Source organism: Pseudopodoces humilis, chromosome 7 (assembly GCF_049639895.1).
Source record: "Pseudopodoces humilis isolate 2021_Gansu_Grassland_sample_001 chromosome 7, ASM4963989v1, whole genome shotgun sequence".
Lineage (NCBI taxonomy): Eukaryota > Metazoa > Chordata > Aves > Passeriformes > Paridae > Pseudopodoces > Pseudopodoces humilis.
In genome coordinates this window covers 41,992,830-42,010,135 of record NC_142206.1, presented here as the reverse complement: position 1 = coordinate 42,010,135, position 17,306 = coordinate 41,992,830, and the positions used below count along the sequence as shown (strand labels likewise).

The 17,306-nt window shown below is 40.9% G+C and overlaps 1 protein-coding gene across 12 annotated transcripts in view; it reads right to left on the bottom strand.

Annotated features, from left to right (window-relative positions):
• The window catches only part of NRXN3 (neurexin 3), a 919,744-nt gene that overhangs the window by 628,980 nt on the left and 273,458 nt on the right, over positions 1-17,306 (bottom strand). For all 12 annotated transcript variants that reach the window (XM_088057330.1, XM_088057327.1, XM_088057321.1 and 9 more), the window contains one exon: positions 5,261-5,464. In XM_088057330.1, coding sequence (XP_087913456.1) covers positions 5,261-5,464 — 204 coding nt within the window. The remainder of the gene's footprint in view (positions 1-5,260; positions 5,465-17,306) is intronic.

The following is a 17,306-nucleotide window of genomic DNA, read 5'->3' as shown; positions in this document are numbered from 1 at the left end:
AATGCCATGCAATTGGGAGCCAGACAGAAACACGCAGGTGCACTCCAAAGGAAGCAGCTCCTCATCCAGGTTTCATCTAACTGGATCCTGCAGGGCACCTAAGAGAGGGTATCTGCTTGTGCTGTTACACCAGCACCACCATACCATCCACACTACCATCAAAGAACGTGCATAGAGGTTTTTTCTGTTGCCTTAATTTTGAGCCTTGCCCAAAGCAATGCAAAAATATTCCAACCATTAATTCATAAAGCTTTTCTCTCCCTCTGAAATCAGTTTTTGAAAAGGAAGAAAACACTTATGTTCCTCTAAACTAGTACAACAGTAAAAATCCAAAGCAGAGGAGATTTTTCCTGGAGGTAAAGGTGCAGATGTAGTCTGGTCTTTGTGCTCAAAGCAGGAGCATCTGGTTAATTCAGGGGTAATTAAAAAAACTCCTCGGGATTCCTCCTGCACAGTACCAGGGCAATAAGAATTCTGGTAATCATCATCTAGTGCACTCAGCCCTGTTATCAGTATTTGCTTCTGAGATAGGTTTTGGAGATGAGTATACCTGAACAGCTGTAAATCCAGTCACCTGCCAGTTCAGCAACTGGACAGGGAATGTGGTGGATAGAAGGGAAGTGAAAATTGAGTCTGTTACTGTATGGGGTGCAGGATTAGCTGGGAAGACCTTCTGCAGTTACTTTCTTTTCATTAGTTGTCTAATGTAAGCCAGAAGCTCCTTCCTTAGTGCTCAGATGAAAGGTTTTCCAGAGCATATTACCTGGAAAATGGGCCAAAGACACTCTCCTTCCAAAAGGTTAAATAGCTCAATTGCAGCTGGCTTACACAAGGGATCCATAGCTTGAATGGAGGTATCTTTAGCAGCAAACAGAGATCTGCAAATTAGGCCTGTGTTTCTTACCATTTTTATCTTTTTGTCTGAAAATAGTAATATGTATTTGATGCTGCTAAGGCTTCGGGCTTCTTTAATCCTCAAATCAAGAAAGAAAGTCACCTTTACTACGTAAGGACAAAATGGTTTTTTCTTTGGATGAGCAGCCATATGTGGCTATGGAAGAGTACATAAGGGCAAGAAAAGGCCAAAAAAAGGTAATCAGGGCCCAACTCTTTCTAAGCTCACTCTGAGTTATTTCCTATGGGAAAATCAGATAAAGTCCTGTGTACATTTATCCTACGTTACATTGAGGCTCCTTGCCTCTGTCCTACTTGCACTATTTTTATATAGAAATGGCAGAAGAAACTTTCCCTTTTGGATGGGCAAACATGGCTCTGACACCCTTCAGGATTTATCATAGGAACAGATAGGTGAGAGAGATGAGTACACTGCCTTAAGAGGAGGCAGGAAATATTTATCCTAGTCACCGGTGACCTGAAGATATATCAGGCCAGGAAGAAAGAAACCTGAAATGTTCTTTAATGAAAGTCAGCATAACATTAGAACCCTGCCACTTATTGATGGCAGAAAAAATGTGAACATGGATCTCCCTATCAGACCAGCCATTTCGTTCCCTTTCTGCACATCATCTCAGCATCAAAACTCATTCCCAAGCATGTTCCAAGCTATGATTTGCATAATTTCTCTCTCTCTCTCTCCTTCCACTCCAGACCCATTTGTTCAAAATCCTTCCCAAGGGAAGTAAGATGCATATCACATTTGGATTTCTATTCTTCACACAACAAAACCTGAAACTACTTAGAGTCCTGCTGTCAACATGAAGAGTTGCAGTGTCACAGGCACCCGCACTGGAAAGGTCTGAAGCAACTTCCTTGCAACCTTCCTCAGAGAATTATCCATTGCTGCTCTTCCTTACCACCTTCTAGAGCAAGCACCCAGCTGCCTAAGGCCACCCACGCCCACTGTGCCTCTCTCTCCTGGCTGGTTTGGACACTGAGTGCTGAGGGGTGAGAGGGATATGCCAGCCCCTGCAGGCTGCTCCGTATGCTCTGTTCTCAGGGCTGTTTGCTGTGCGGGCCGCAGGCTTCAGGCCTTTGAAGGGTCGAATACCATCTTTTGATTTACCATGGCTGATGGGGTATGGGAAAGCTTTACAACCAAAACACACAGAAGAGACAAAAAAAAAAAAAAAAAAGGAAAATAAAAGGAAAAAAAACGTAGGAAAGACCTTAATTAAGACACAAATGATAATAAGTAATCGAATGAAATAGATCAGAGAAGAGAAGAAAGAGACAGCTCTTAACAACAGTATTAAATGACCAGAAGAAAAGCACAATTAAATAACTCACCCCTCAAAACAGTCCTTTTTCTCACACATCATGAGTTAGATGCTTGGGGGATACTGGCATGTAGCTAGTCAGCACCAAGCATACTCAGATCTTCAGAGGTGGTGCTGATGACTGTTTCTCACTGGTAAGGAGATTTTGGCAAGGTAGGATAAAGATTTAGCTCTTGTTTGTGACATTTGGGCTATGAGCAGTCTCCATGCAGAGTTATTATGACTTTAACAACTGGAAATGAATGGCTTTAGTAAGGTGATTCCTCCTCAAATTCTGTTCTTCAACAGCAAGGTAAATACTGTTTTGCAGAAGGAAAGTCCTGTTTCAAGAATGTTTTCTGACAGTTTTATAACTCTGAATAAAGGAGAGGTGAAGCTCAGTCTGGGTTCAAATAGTCTGAATTACCCCTCTGTTGAGTTAGACATAGGAGAGTGCTGACAGGTCTTCACTAGTCCAGCCTGTAGTCACTTTGGGGAAGACTGAACATCACAAAAATTTACAGCTGAAAAGCTGGCAAAACGTGGCATACACGTTGCTTCAGTCCCTGCTACTACACAGAATCAGCCTTCAGTTTACACAGAGGTTTGTTTAAAGATTTTGTCCCTGCATTAAGCTGTCAACAGCACATCTTTTCTGAACATGTGTAGTCCATCTGTCAAATCTTTAGCCACATCTTTTAGGTACCAGACAGTAGGAGTTGAACAGTCCAGCTCTAGGCTAGGTGATGGCATAAAAAATCCCAGTGAGTGCTAAAAGTGACCTGTGCCAATCAGGCACACAATGTTGACAGGCCCTGAGGGAAAATATTTTCTGCCAGCATGATATAATGAAAATTGGAAAGGAAAGAGTAAGCGTTAAAAAAATAAGTACATTCAGGGTTATACAAATATACCCTCCTCATATCCACTTAGGGTCTAAGTCTAGGAGGCCCCAAATATCCAAAATGAGAAATTCCCCTAATTCTCATTCATTTTTAAGAAGATATAACAGAATCAAACAAGTGGTACCTTTTTCAGAAGAAAAAGTGACAATTTTTGATGAAGTCTGGCAATTTTCATGCTGTAGTACTTCTCATGTGAGAATACCAAAGGTGATAAAAGCAGCTCTTATTAAAATACTAGCACATCCCTCACAGGGTGCAAAGAACTCTCCTTTCAACAAGTAGAGAAATTATTGCTTGAAAAGTAAAAGAACTGGCTCTGGGCTACAAGAGGATGCTGTGGAATTGGGCAGATACTCAGTTGCCCCGTCACTTCCCCAACAGAAGCATGCCACTACCAATCTTTTAGTGATGAATTTTATTTTCTGAGAAAAAAAAAAGCTAGCCATAATTTTCAAAAAATGAAATGGGGAAAATATAATCTCATTTTTCCTGATTATTAGGAACAACTAATTAGATCAGAAGAAAACGCAAACACATATAAACACACAAACGCTCTGGGGCTTTGTTGAAGATTCTCATTGAACATGAAAGGAGGCTCAACAGCAGTTCTTTTGAGCTGTTCTCCAGAGAAATGCTGCAAATCTATGAAATTTTCCTTCACTTAGAGTTAATACAGGAAGAGATAGCTATCACCAGAGTGCTGTTTCTCTTTATTTGAGGAGTTACTGTCACAGCTGAGGTTCATCTATTCCATCTGTCCTATAGGCCAGTCTGGATAGCACAGCAACTACTCTTATTCAGCTACAGACTCAATAGTGCTCTATGCTTCTTCAGTCAAGCTAAGCAGAGAAAATATGCAAGTATATGGGGTTTTTTTGATTGGTGTTTTGCTCTTATTTACTAAAAGGCAAGAGTTTCTATAGACTTTTAGATGGACACTTTCCTTTTAAGAGATATGAACTTGTTTGATGCATCTTCACTTTCTTATTCAAAAAGTAAATAATAGGGTCTGGCTCACAATTTCAAAGCCAAATAAAACCCACCACGTGCAATTTTAAAAAGCAAGCTAGTTCCAGAGGACAACATATTCTGTAAACCAAGCTGCTATGTGGTTTGCTCCTGATAGCCACACCAGGGCTCTGAAGATGGTGATCCTATTAGCCCAAAAAATGTGAAGCTTGTTTCAGTGGGCCTTAGAAAGCTGACAGAAATTTTCACGGACCATTCACAAAGCTTCATATAAAATAAACTACACATTAAGAGGTATAAGACTATGCACTATTATCTTAGTTTTGCCTCTTTGAGTCAGAACTTCCTTTTAGTTATATTCCTGAATTCACACGAAGCAACAAGCTGCATTACTGAAAAGTGAAAGAAATCTTCAACTCCTGTATTTATATTCTTTAAAAAATTTTCATTCTCTAGAGTACCTAAAGACTGGCAAGAAAATTAATTGAGGCTAATCTAATAGCACATTCACTCCCAATTGTTTCTGCATTGTTGTTATTGTTGGACTTGTTTCCAATTGTCTTTTTAAATTATTTTCTGGGAAAGTGTAACTCTAAGAAGACAGAACACAGCCCTTTGGGATGGAGGGGATGCACTTTTATTATTGTTAACTTCTTTTTTATAAAGACACAACAAAAACACCATTTTTTTTTAATTAGATATATAAAATATGGCAAGCTGTATCAAATGCTGCCAAATTATGCAAAGGGCAGGGGTTCACAGGACTTCTGCTTGCCACCATATCAAATTTTGTTTCCTTTCCATGTTTGCCTTTGACTGTTTTGAGAGGTGCTGGATGAATGAGGGATGTAACTGATCAAAAGATGGACCAAGTAGCATGTTTCACACAGAGCTCACCAGTCCCAGACCAAGAAAGGAAACTTAAGAACTTAAAGACTTATAAACCAACACTGTTCATAAGGAAGAACTGACAGCAAATCTTCATGCAGCAATGCAGAAGAGAATTTCTCCCCGCAAGAGAATATGATTATAAAAGTTTCAGCAGTTATTTTGGAAATCAATCCAATCCAATCAAACCGACAGAAAGAAAATGAAATAATATTTAAAAGAACACTAATCACAAGTCCAAACTAATAGTGAGGAGGGCGGTGGAAGGTGTTTATACGATACCTAAATTGACCATAAGTTTGACCCGGCCTCCATCCAGCTCCAGGCGCAGAGTGTCAGCAGAGTCTCGCGACGTGGTTGCCATCAACAGCCCATAAGCACGCTGGGACATGAAACGGAAGGACACGTCTTCTGCTTCCGTGTGCATAACCATGGGCATGATTATCTTCATGTACATGCTGCCATCGTAGCTCAAGATAGAGGCCTCTGCAAGGAATCAGCAAACAATGGGAAAAAATTAGAAGTTACACCTCTGAAGAACCCTTACTTCTACCACAGAGCACTGTGTGTACAGAAACCATAGCACTTGCCACAGAAAAGTATGTAACTGGGGGAAACAAACATTAAACTGCATCCAGAAACCCTGCGGGGCAAATACACGCAGCAAAGCAAGATATGGTGGTCACTGCAACTGGTGACAGCAGTACCCATGGACACATAATTCCCAAGGTCAAGCACGTTAGGGCAAAGCCCTTTTGTGATTAGAAGGTAGAAAAGCCTTCATTTTTTCACATCTTCCAGAAAATGCAATCTCCGTCAGTGCACTGAAGTCTAGCCTTCCCTAGGACTAGCAGTAATGACTAGAGTCCTAATTTCTGGTGCTTTTGCTGTTGCTTATTTAGAGAGGAATTTCATTTCACTGATATCACTTTAAAGACAAACAACTGTATAAAGTGGATTTCCGAATAGGTATTTTCTAAATCAGGTTTGTTCCACTTTGTGATTTTATATTTTTCCACTACTTACTAACAACCAATGTTAGGAGAGCTCTGCTGATACAACCAATGCAAATGAAGAAAAGAACAAACCAAACTTCATTGCAAGGGCCATTCAAATGCAGGAAAAGTTAGAAGATAGCAGCACAGTGAAAGCCAGGAAGAGGGGGGGAAAGAAGTGAAGAAACAAGTTATTTTTCTATCATCTCTGAAGATGTCAAAGAAAATTGGAATTTCAGCCGAGGAAAAGAGTTAAATTTAGCATTCTCTATTTATTCAGGGTCTTGCCTGCAGAAAGTGATATTCTCCTCCAAGTGGTAGAATTAAAGCCTTGTGTTGGAACTGCAGCAAGCACTACAGCATAGCAATCATTGTTTCTTCATAGAATATGCTCAAAAGCATTTTTATCTGCAAAATTTACAAATCTACACAAATACATTAACGTATGAATCAGAGCATTCCTATTCCCCACAGCCAACCCATACCAAAGGCACAGCTGTAGAGATTAACCCATGTAGGGCTTAAAACTACATATCAAAATCCCAGAATTTAAAAAAAAACATCGAATGGTTCAGCTTCCTCAAAACATGGATGGATTGCTCCATAAAGCCCTCTTACCAGTACCTCATGCAGTTCAGTTCAGCTGAAGTTTTCTCAAACAATTGACTGGGATTCTCTCCAGGTACCACCACCCCACCACCCCTCAGTAAATTAACAGTCTATCTAAATTAACCAACTGCAAAACCTGTATTTGGAATGTAATAAAAATATCCTTATGTTTCAGCCCTTTTTCCCATTTTTCCCAGCCAATGAGAGCAGAATTTCCATCAGAAAACAACAAGTATGGCAGAGCCAAACCTTACATGCTCTCAGTGCCTAAATGTTAGATGCCACAGTAGGGTAAACAGATGGGAAACTGAGGAACAGCCAAATGTCCATGCCATAAAGCACCCGTGGCAAAATGGCTGGTAACAGAACTGCAATGCAATAAGTATGCAAATGAGGTGATAAAGATATAAATATCAAGCTGATAAAGTGACAGAAGAGACATGTATATGGTTCCAAAACATTTGGTGGGGATCACTACAGCTGTTCTGGTGCAGCAACCCACCACACTCACTAATAGCTGGTATGCAGCACATCTGCAGTCATAGGACACACAAACATATTAAAACTTTTCTGGGAGCACCATCAAGATGTCTGTGAACAACATCCCTACTCACCAGTTTTCTTAGCTGCACTTGCCACACACTGTCATGGTCTGTGCACAGAAAGCTTTCTACACACATCACCCACTCTACCAATACATTACACACATCTCTGGTACCAGCTGCCAGTGCTGCCCTGGGGTTCCACATCTTCGTTTGGCCAAGACACAGAGAAGGAAAGATTCCTTTTCAAGGTGGAAGAGTAGTTTCTTTTCTTCAAAGTGCAATTCTCTTCCCCCTCACGTCTGTACCTCTCACTTGCCACCCACAACTGCAAGCTGGAACTAAATGTAGTGTATATTATACATACACTCAAAGGCAATGCCTATGTACACACACACCTTTCTTGCTCTCTTTCCTCTCTCTCTCTGCAGATTGTATTAGAAAATGCAGTCAAGCATGAAATGGCTCTTTTGACGCCTTCAGCTCAGATGTGCCTTGCATGAAACATAGTTGCTGGCCCTAGCACATGAATAACTGCGACGAGGGGGTTGGAGGATATCAGGACTATGAGTGGGAGCAGCTGACACAAGTGTCCCAGCTCTGCTGCTTCCTTCTCCACAGTGCCATGTGTTAGGTGCTTCGAAAACGTGAGTTTTTCTGCAGTGACTAGAACAAACCAAAAGCATGGTAATAATGAGTCTCTTTCCTTCAGTAAGAATTTGTGCCCTTCACCTTTACTGATCCCATTGCCAAGTAATTACTGTCCTTCGACAAGAAACCCCAAGCCTCACTACCATACTTATGTAAGGAGGATCTGAAGAATACTCAGAATTGCTGAAGATGACAGAAACATCTGGACAGTGTTTCAGCTGACATCTCACAGTAGCCTGAATCAGGTATTACTGTCTCTTCTCCAGCCAGTCTGCTACAAACATGATGCAATGAAACCTCGTAACAATTAAGCAGATAAAATTAAATATCTAGAAACAGTTGACACAGGCTCCACACAACCCCAGGAGACAATATTCTGTTCTTGTGTGTGCCCTATGCACTTGACACATTTCAAAAATGACAAGATTTCATTCTCACTTTGCAAGCCTTCACAGTCTGGAGTATCTGAGAGCCTTTCTACACATCTTGCAAGCAGACCATTCCCTCCAGCTATGAAAATAGCCCTTCAGAGGAGGGTATTGCCTAGTAGCAGTCATACAAGTAGAACCTATTTCCTTTTCCTGACAGTCAGCCCCCAAAGCTTGAGAAAAGCATGTTACAGCTGAGCAACACATGGAACAAATCTGCTCAGGGTTGAATGTAACCTGGCAACAAGTGCATGACCTCAGCCTCCCAGACACCTGTGCTGGCAGCTTCTGCCTGAATACAGGAATCCATTCAATTGTCCTTAGCCATCTGCAGCAGTGGGACTGTAATGCTTTGTTCAACACCATAAATACAGGCAGCAGCACAGTTATCCAAGTTTAAAATACATGCACATTTCTGCCACCCTTCTACTTTTAGGGCAGCTGTTATATGGGATGCATACAAGCAATATGTGAAATCATGTTTGAGACCCCCACAGATTCGTACAGACAAAAAAACTGAGTGTCATTTGTTTGTGATCCCAGTGCCAGAAGCTTCATTGCCATTAGTTTGGAGATGGGAAGAGGAAGAAACCAGGTGCTGGTTCAAAACTGCTCTGACATAACGCCAGAAATCTGTGAAAATCAATATGTTATTAGGAGCAATTAGCTTCCCAGTCTTGTGCTCTCAGACCCTGCCAGTTTTAATTTTACACTTAGCATCCAAAGGAGCAATTCATTGCTGATTCCACACAAGGCTCTGCATAAACCTCCGAGGAAGATGGAACAGGAATATTCTTAGCATACAGACAGAAAATTATTCAAGACCTCTTCATGCATTTTCTCCTCCTTTCTAAAATCTCTCTTGTATTCATCTCCATTCCTTGTCTCTTTTGTTTCTCCTCCCTTTTAGTTCCGCAGCCTCCTGTTCTTCCCTGTGGTCTTTTTCCTATGCCTCCCAGACTACAATACAGTGTAACTTCTTACTGAAATTTTCAGAAAGGTAACAGGGCAAAAATAATTAAAAAATATCCACTCTTCATGAAACCTGAAGTCCCCAGTGACAGCAATTCAGGGCACAGGACATTTTCCCCAGCTACATTTGTGAGACCAAAACCCTTAGACCAAAGATTTCCACTTTCTTGTGAATTCAAATATCCCTGAAGTGCCTAAGCTTTGTATTCACAAGCCAAACACTTTCCTGCAGGCATTGATTGCACAGCTCACCTCCTGCCCTCACATATCCACTAGCAGACACATGGCCCCAGAATAAAAAATAGATTTTCTGAAAACCAAAATTACACTTTAAAACAAAACAAAATCAACCAACCAACCAAACAAACAAAAAAATTTAAAAAACAGCAGTAAGTCCTCTTTCCTGTCCAAATAGATTCCATGCAGATGAGTTTCAACAAAAGTAAGCCTGACAAGTAATTTTGGAAGCCTGAATGTAATCACTCAGACTGAATCTGATGACAACCCAGGAGATAATGCTCCTGTTTTGGTGTTAAAGATATGATGGGAACTTCAAGTTCTCACAAACAGTTAGGACCTTGCACATAATCCAGCAGGATGGGTGTCAGAAGCTGTGGAGTTTCCTGTGCCAGTGCCCAGGGCTGTCCCACACACACAGGAAAGTGAGTGGACAGATGTGCAAATGGGGCCAGGTCCAGCCAAGAGCCAGGAAACCTGAGGGTGATGAGGCAGGGCCATGCTCAGGCCAGGAAGTCACTCTGCTGGCCAGGGTTAAGGGCACAGTGACAGGGCTGACCACGGGCCTGGCTCGGCAGCACCCACGGCTGGCACACTGTGGGGACCTGGGGCCTGGCCCTGCTGAGCATCACTGCGTGGGGGTCTGAAGGACATGGGGGCTGCCACGGGGTCCTGAGCAGGGTGGGGAGCCCCAGGGGCCAGGCAGGGCCTGTCGGTGCCCTGAGCGTGCTGCTGGTACCGTGCTCTGGGACTGCCTCTCATTGAACTATAACAAAAGTCTGTGTTCTCTAACACCTTCTGCAATAAACTGAATTTCCCCTGGATGTCTCCAATCTCAGCGTCACTAAAGTTCACTTTAAACTCATCCCACCCAACAGGAAAGAGCAATTTGAAGGGATGTAAATGTAATTCATTAGCACTGAGAGGGATAATAAGAGAATACAAAATCATCTTTAAAAATCTGCCTAAACTGAAGCATTACATTAGAAATAAGAATGGGCTTTATTAGTCTACCAAAATGCCCTGCAAACAGTAAGTATCACTAATAAGCCACTGATAGCGTTTACTGTGCCAGTAAGAACAAAGCTATTCACTTTAGAGATTTCAAACTGACAAGATGTCAATACTACCATTATGAGTTGTTATCCACTGGAAGCTCATGAAGATAAAACAGTAAAAGCCTTGGACACATCACAGCTACAGAAAAGTAAAGAAATCAGACTGGTTTTGCTGGTACTTAATCTCTCTGAAAGACCAAAGTATTTTTTCAACATCAATCTGAGTTTTTCTTTGCTTCAAATTAAGATGATGCCTTCCTTCTCCACTCCCAAGTGGGTATATGGCTGCTTTACAAAAGGATCTTCATATCCTGAAACTCAGTATATCATTATTCCAGCTCCCTCACTCTATTTTAGACTAAGTAAATGCCTTTCTACTCAGCTTTTCCTAACTTTTTATTTTCTAAAACCTGCCTCTCCTGCCTCTCATCTCTGGCTTCTTTCTGGTTTATAAACTATTTTCTTAAATTCAAGTTTTCCAATTTGAATAGCATATGTCAGTTAAGACCAAACTAGCACTTAAAGTACTTACATAAGAAATCCTTATGTAAGGATTCTGTGCACTGTGCACAGAAGAGTTCCAAATGAAAAGCAAACAGGAGACAAAATAGATCAAGCTCCAAGGCATTCACATTTTTGGGGATGCAAGAATTCTGGTGGAGCAGTAGTAATAATGGTCACTTATAAGGCCCCTGCTATAGACAAAAATTGCAAGCAGATCTTTACATAGGCCAGATGACATCCAGATGAATATTCTTCACCAAATACATTTTTTCAAAACCTTGAAAATTTTATTTCACAACATTAATTAAAAAATTTAATTTCTGGGCCTGAAAATAGCCCAGAAGTGTCAGCTCCTTCATATAAAAGAAAAAAATTCCTGAAGAAGCCTGCAGTGCAAACCACACCTATTTATTCATCTAGAAAGTCAGAAGAGAATACTCTCTTCACCGATTTTCTTTCCATATCACTGTCTCCCCTATTCTAGTACCTCATATATCTTCTATCTCTTTGAAGACTTCCAAAACACATAACCAAAGCCTGCAGATAATATTATTGACTAAGTATGCACAAAAGAGAAGACATCAAAAAAAGTAGGTAAAGAAGTCAAATAAAGAGCTCTAGGCACACAGTGCATGTACTATAATGTCCTTCAGACCCCCCCCAAAAAAATAAATAAATAAAATTACCTTGATTCATAGAGTTTAGAAAATACTTTGGTGTTGGGGAGGATGAAACAGGGAAACCTTATGAATGTGATTGTTTGGCAGAAGATTCTGAAAATATGAAGCCTAGAATTGAAATAGAAGTGAAAGCTTGCTTTGAGTCATAAGATGCTGAGTACTAGTTACTATATGACCAAAGAACAATAGCCTAGCCAGCTAAAGGAGAATCCCTGTTGATGAAACAATGTCCTTCTGCTCATAGAAAGTCCAAAGGTCAAGAAGGAAGGGAAGAATTTGTAAAGCTTTTAGAGTTTGAAATGCAACACTGTATGTTAATGTAGTAATTCTTATAGGCTGTATGTAAATTCTTTAGTGGGTGTATCTTGTAGTGATTGGTTACTGGGAATTAGAATATTCACTATAGAAAGACATATATTGTATTGCAACAGGAACTTTACTCTCTTGTTTTCCCTACTCTTACCCTCTTGTTTCTCCCCTCCCTTACCCTCCTAGTTTTTCCCCGGACTCTCTCTCTTGTTTCTCCCTCTCTCCCTCTCTTACCCTCTTGGTTTTTCCCCCTCCTCCCCCTCTCTTGTGCCCCCCTCTCTCCTAAACCTCCCTCTCTCCCCAACCTCCCTCTCTCCCAGATGTCTCTCATGCTGTCTTGATCCCTCCGTCCCCATCTCCAACCTCTTCTCTCCTGCTCTCCCCACACTCTCTCCCCTCCCCCAACCCCGTGGACGCCAAGGCTGGAGACACGGGTCTCACCCTCTCTTTGCCCTTATAATAAATTGCTTATACCTCACCAGCTTGACCCAGGAGAAGTCTCTCACCGCGAGCGAGCATTCTGTACTTCAGCACTTTGGTTATGAACAAAAGTAATTCTGATTTTTCTTTTTCTTACAGCACTAATTTTTTTTTTTTAGTCCAAAATTAACACCTTGCTCTTCTGCTCCAATATTATATCAAAATGCTGTAAAGTTGTCCTCTGAATTTTCATCTTAAAGCGGACTAAATCTCAAGGAACTAGTTAAAACTGTGAGGCTTCCACCATTGTAAGGTAAAATCCCACAATATTTTTGTCTGTCTACAACAAAAACTTCAATGGAGACCTCTCAAATTTTAAACTGACCTAGGGAAGACATATAAGGGACATGGCTCCCAAATCTCTCTCCATTAATAAACCTCTGTAATGTTTGTCATCTGGATTCTAGCTTTGCTTGACTTGTGTGTTTAATCAACTCTCCAACTCCCCAGGTTAACCTGTGTCTACCCTACAGAGTACGTCCCTCCTACACTCCCGTGGTCACCACACACATGTATGTGTGAGTAGGAGCTAATCAAGGGCTGCTGGCAGGTGGGGAGTTAGCAAAAAATAAATTCCTGTACTCCACAATGAAAGGCAAATAAACTTTGCTTCTCCGTTCTTTGGGCTGCAATCATGAAGAACTGGCCTAGGGAGGAGCTGCAAGAGCACCGAGTGCCACAGTGGAAATATTTGCAGACAGAGGAAACTGTAGCTTGTAAATGTTATTGCTAGCCCTGGGAGGAGAGCAGTGAGGTTATATTGCCATACTGAAGCTTGGCAGAGACTCAGGAGAGCCAAGAAGGCTTTTCAAATCTACTCCAAATGTCACTCTAACATTTACAGAGCCGTGTACAACTATTTGGGAAGAAATCTCCGGCAAGAATGCTAAGGGTAGAAGAATTGCTCCTCAATGTGAAGGAGTGTAATGGGGAAACACGATACTAAAATGATAGTTTGAGAGTTCACATTACCATGGGTGGCACTTCAGAAAGTGATGTAACTTCCATTTAGTTCAAATATCTTTGAGTCCTCTTCATGGCACTGTCAAGCTACATGAAGCATTTGATCACTACCTGCTGAGTAGTGTTCACTGAGAAAGGGAGATTACAGCAAAAATGTTTGGTTTATCTCAGTGTAAAGTGAAAAAAAAGAGGTAGCAGACACAATTTGTAGCAAGGGAAAACTGAGAAAATTGCATAGAAAAAATTACACAATGAGGCCACACACTGCAACAGAACAGCTGTAGAAACCCCACTCCTGGAAATTAACAAAATTCAATAGGATAATGCTTTTAACAAACAATTCTGCTCTTCACGTTAGTCTCACTTGAAGCAGGTGGTGGGGACAACAATTTCCAGAGATCTCCTTCAACCGTAATTATTGACATAATTATTGGCATAACCGTATATGCCAAGTGCCAGAATGCCCTAATTTCACTGGATATTGCACCTTTTCACAGACACCACCTTTCACCTGCAAATTGCTACTGATTTGAGGTGGAAAAGGCTTCCAGAGTCACCATTTCTCAAGTGTTCAAGAGGCACCTGGATGTGGCACCTGGCAGTGTGGCTAAGGGGTGATTATGGTGCTGCTGGGTTGACAGTTGGACTAGACGATCTTGAAGGTCTCTTTCAACCCTGATGGTTCTTTATTCTGTGATCAATCATTTTTGAAAAGCAAGGTCATAATGTAAACTACATTTATAATCTTTTTAAAATCCATAAACAACCTCTCCCCAGATCCGCTTTTCCAATAGTGGATAGAAAAGCTATTATTGCCTCTGGCTGTTGGTTTAAGGAAGGTTCACAGCATTAGACAACCCTCAATTTAATTTTCTTCCTTTTCCTCATCTGAGAGCCCCAAATACCTAAACTTTGTAAACTCCCAGAAGAGGTGCGTTAACAAAACAGGGAGCAAATGGAAAACATTGGCCTACAAATTGTAGGTCAAACTTGTCCACATCCTACTGGTTTTGAAAAAGCAAAAATTCTTCAAGCCAGTCAGTGATTTAGGAAGGGCCAGAATTGAGACACTGCCATGTTGATAATAAGTAAGCAGAGGAACTAGGTAACTATTTATTAAACTCATGTAAGGCAGGCAGCTTCATGGAAACAAGAATGTCACAACACTTGCAAAGGATGGAAAACAGGTCATCTTTGAAGGGAAGCCAAATACAACAGAGCAAAGAGATATTAGGAGGGTAACAACAGCATACATGCTGTGGAAAAATACAAGGTAATACGTAATTTGGGGTTTCAGGCTACAACTCCCAAGCTTAAAATACAAGATAAATTGAATTTATAATTCTAGGATCTGGAGGAAGGTCCCTTCAGAGCTTTTTCTTCTTCTATCACAAATCTGTTGTCTTCCCTAAAAATATTCTCAAAACCACTAATCCGAGAGCGGTCCTCATCTGAGAGAAACACTCAGTGCAGACCAGACTGCTGAAATTATGACACTGATTTCCAAGCATCCCACAGACTCAGCCCATTCCTGATGAAGTCATCAGCAGAGATGCAACAACCAGATCTGTTCACCCAGCTAATTTCAACCACTGTTCAATTATTGGAACCATGACAAAAAGGCAAAGAGAAGCAGAAACTAGTAGCTGGCATGGAATGGCAGTTGATATTGCCAGGATCATGAAGGCTGAAGATAGGTACATGTTCAAGCCTGTAAATTTCACTAGCAGATACAAGAAATTTAATCTTACTTTCAAGGAACAGACACTGTCTTTTGAAAACATGATTGTACCCCAGACCAAATGTCACTTTACAACTCTGGTACTTGTAGATAAATGTTTTTAAAATAAAAAGAATTTCAGATTAAAAAAAGGAAGAAAAAAAGAATTGGCATGGATATTTAAGGTGTTTATGTACTAATGATGACTCAAAATACATGGAATTTCAGTGCTTGGACAACTACAGGAATGTCCATGAGCTGCCCCCCTGTGACTCCAAACATAACCAACTGCAGTTTCTGTCTTACAAAATCAGTATCTTTCAGTAAGGACCCAGTTAGAAATTCATAGTCCATAACACTGGTTATAATAATCACACAGTTATTGAACTCCTACAAGCCTATGTCAAATGCCAAGGGCTGCAGTGCAGGACCTACAGTGCATCCCTGTGCACTGGTCCAACTGCCCACACTGGCATTCAATGAATGCATTTCTAAATAACAGTAGCCAGTAAAAACCCTCCATTCAAAACTCAAAGCTGTGGGTTCATGGAGAAGAGAGTTCCATTAGTCTTTTTCTTCTCTGAGCTTCAAGAGCCTCCAGTGACCTTAATGGGAATTGTAAATGATAATAAATCCTGCTTCTTGTTGAAGCTGTGAAGATTTAGCCAGCATTGGCAACTTACAAGATTCTCCAACCAAAAGAACTGCAGATATTTTAATTATGACAGATGCTGTGACCCTAAAACTTTCACATTCACCATTGTGCAGCCTATTTTATTCTCTTTGAAATTCAGGGCAGCAGTCAGAATGCAATGAAGAGTGTCATACTCCAAAAGCACCAGCCTGATGTCACAGTTAAGCAAAACTGAATTTTCTTCAGCTGCTTCTGTCAAGGACTTACTGAGCTGCTGAGGCCTGAGAATATTCCTAGTCAAAGCAAGACCAACCAAATCTTAAAATCACCAGGTATCTTTGACTGAAAATGTCATTTATGTGCAGAAGATTTTCAGATCACCTTCTATAGTGGCTATACCTTTTACTGAAATGTCTGGATCTCTCCTGCTCCTAACTGAAATTGGAAAGCTGTCACATTGTCACCCTGTATCAGGACACTTGCATCCACTTACAGATAAGATGTAAGAATGTACTCACATTCTATATTGTTCTCTTTATATTAGACATAATGAAAAACTTCAAGTTAAGAGAGCTTTAATGGTGAATAACCAGCTATTTATCCTGTCTAAAGCACTTCTGTCCACTATAATACAGCCCAGAGGGACATCTACTCTCTGGATTGCTAGCAGCAGATTAAATGCAGCCTATATGGGAAGAGGGTCTCCTCAGACCTGCAAACTGCTTGAAATGTAAAATTTGGTGTCTGCTTATCAGTGACCACACCTCCTGATTGACATCACTTTCCATATACCTTCACTCAATGCTAGGCAGCACACCTGCAGAATGAGCTTCCTGGGAAGGAGCTCTGCCCTGAGTGGGCAGCTAATAAAAAGCTTCACTTAACTGTGGTTTTCTCAGGTTCTCTAGGTTTTTGAAAAATCTCTTTATGAGACTGAGAACCTGAAATACTCACAGAGCAATACCAAGGAATAACTGATCCCCCTCCAACATCAGTGTTAGTCCTTGTACTGTTCAGAAAAGCATTAAGGATGGTACAGTTGATATCTCTGTCAAAGGGTGGGGTAATAAATTCAAACATCAACCATTTATTCCTAAAGACCAGAGTTCAGAAATTCCTTAAACAGAGAAAAATAGGAATTTTGTAATCTCAAACTAAGACTGGGTTTTCCACATCCAACAATGACTGTTTAGAATGACACAGGGCTGCCTGTGCTCTGGGGAAGTCTGGGCCAAAGGGAGGAATAAAGCTACCCATCACAAATTTACCACATTTGCCAATCTGGGTGGCAGACAAAGTGCAATCTCTAACAACGGATTCTAAATCCTAATAAAAATTTAGGTGTTTGACAAAAACATCAACAGCCACAGTCTCAACACTGTACAGTGGAAAAAACCAGTTCATTTTCACCTAAAATATCTCCCAGGCCCCTAAGTGCAGAAGAGATGAAACTAGGAAACTAAATTGCAAAACCCATCCCATTTAGATAAGTGGGATCACAGGTAAGGTCACAGCAGTTAATCACTACCTATTTGCTGAAAATTAC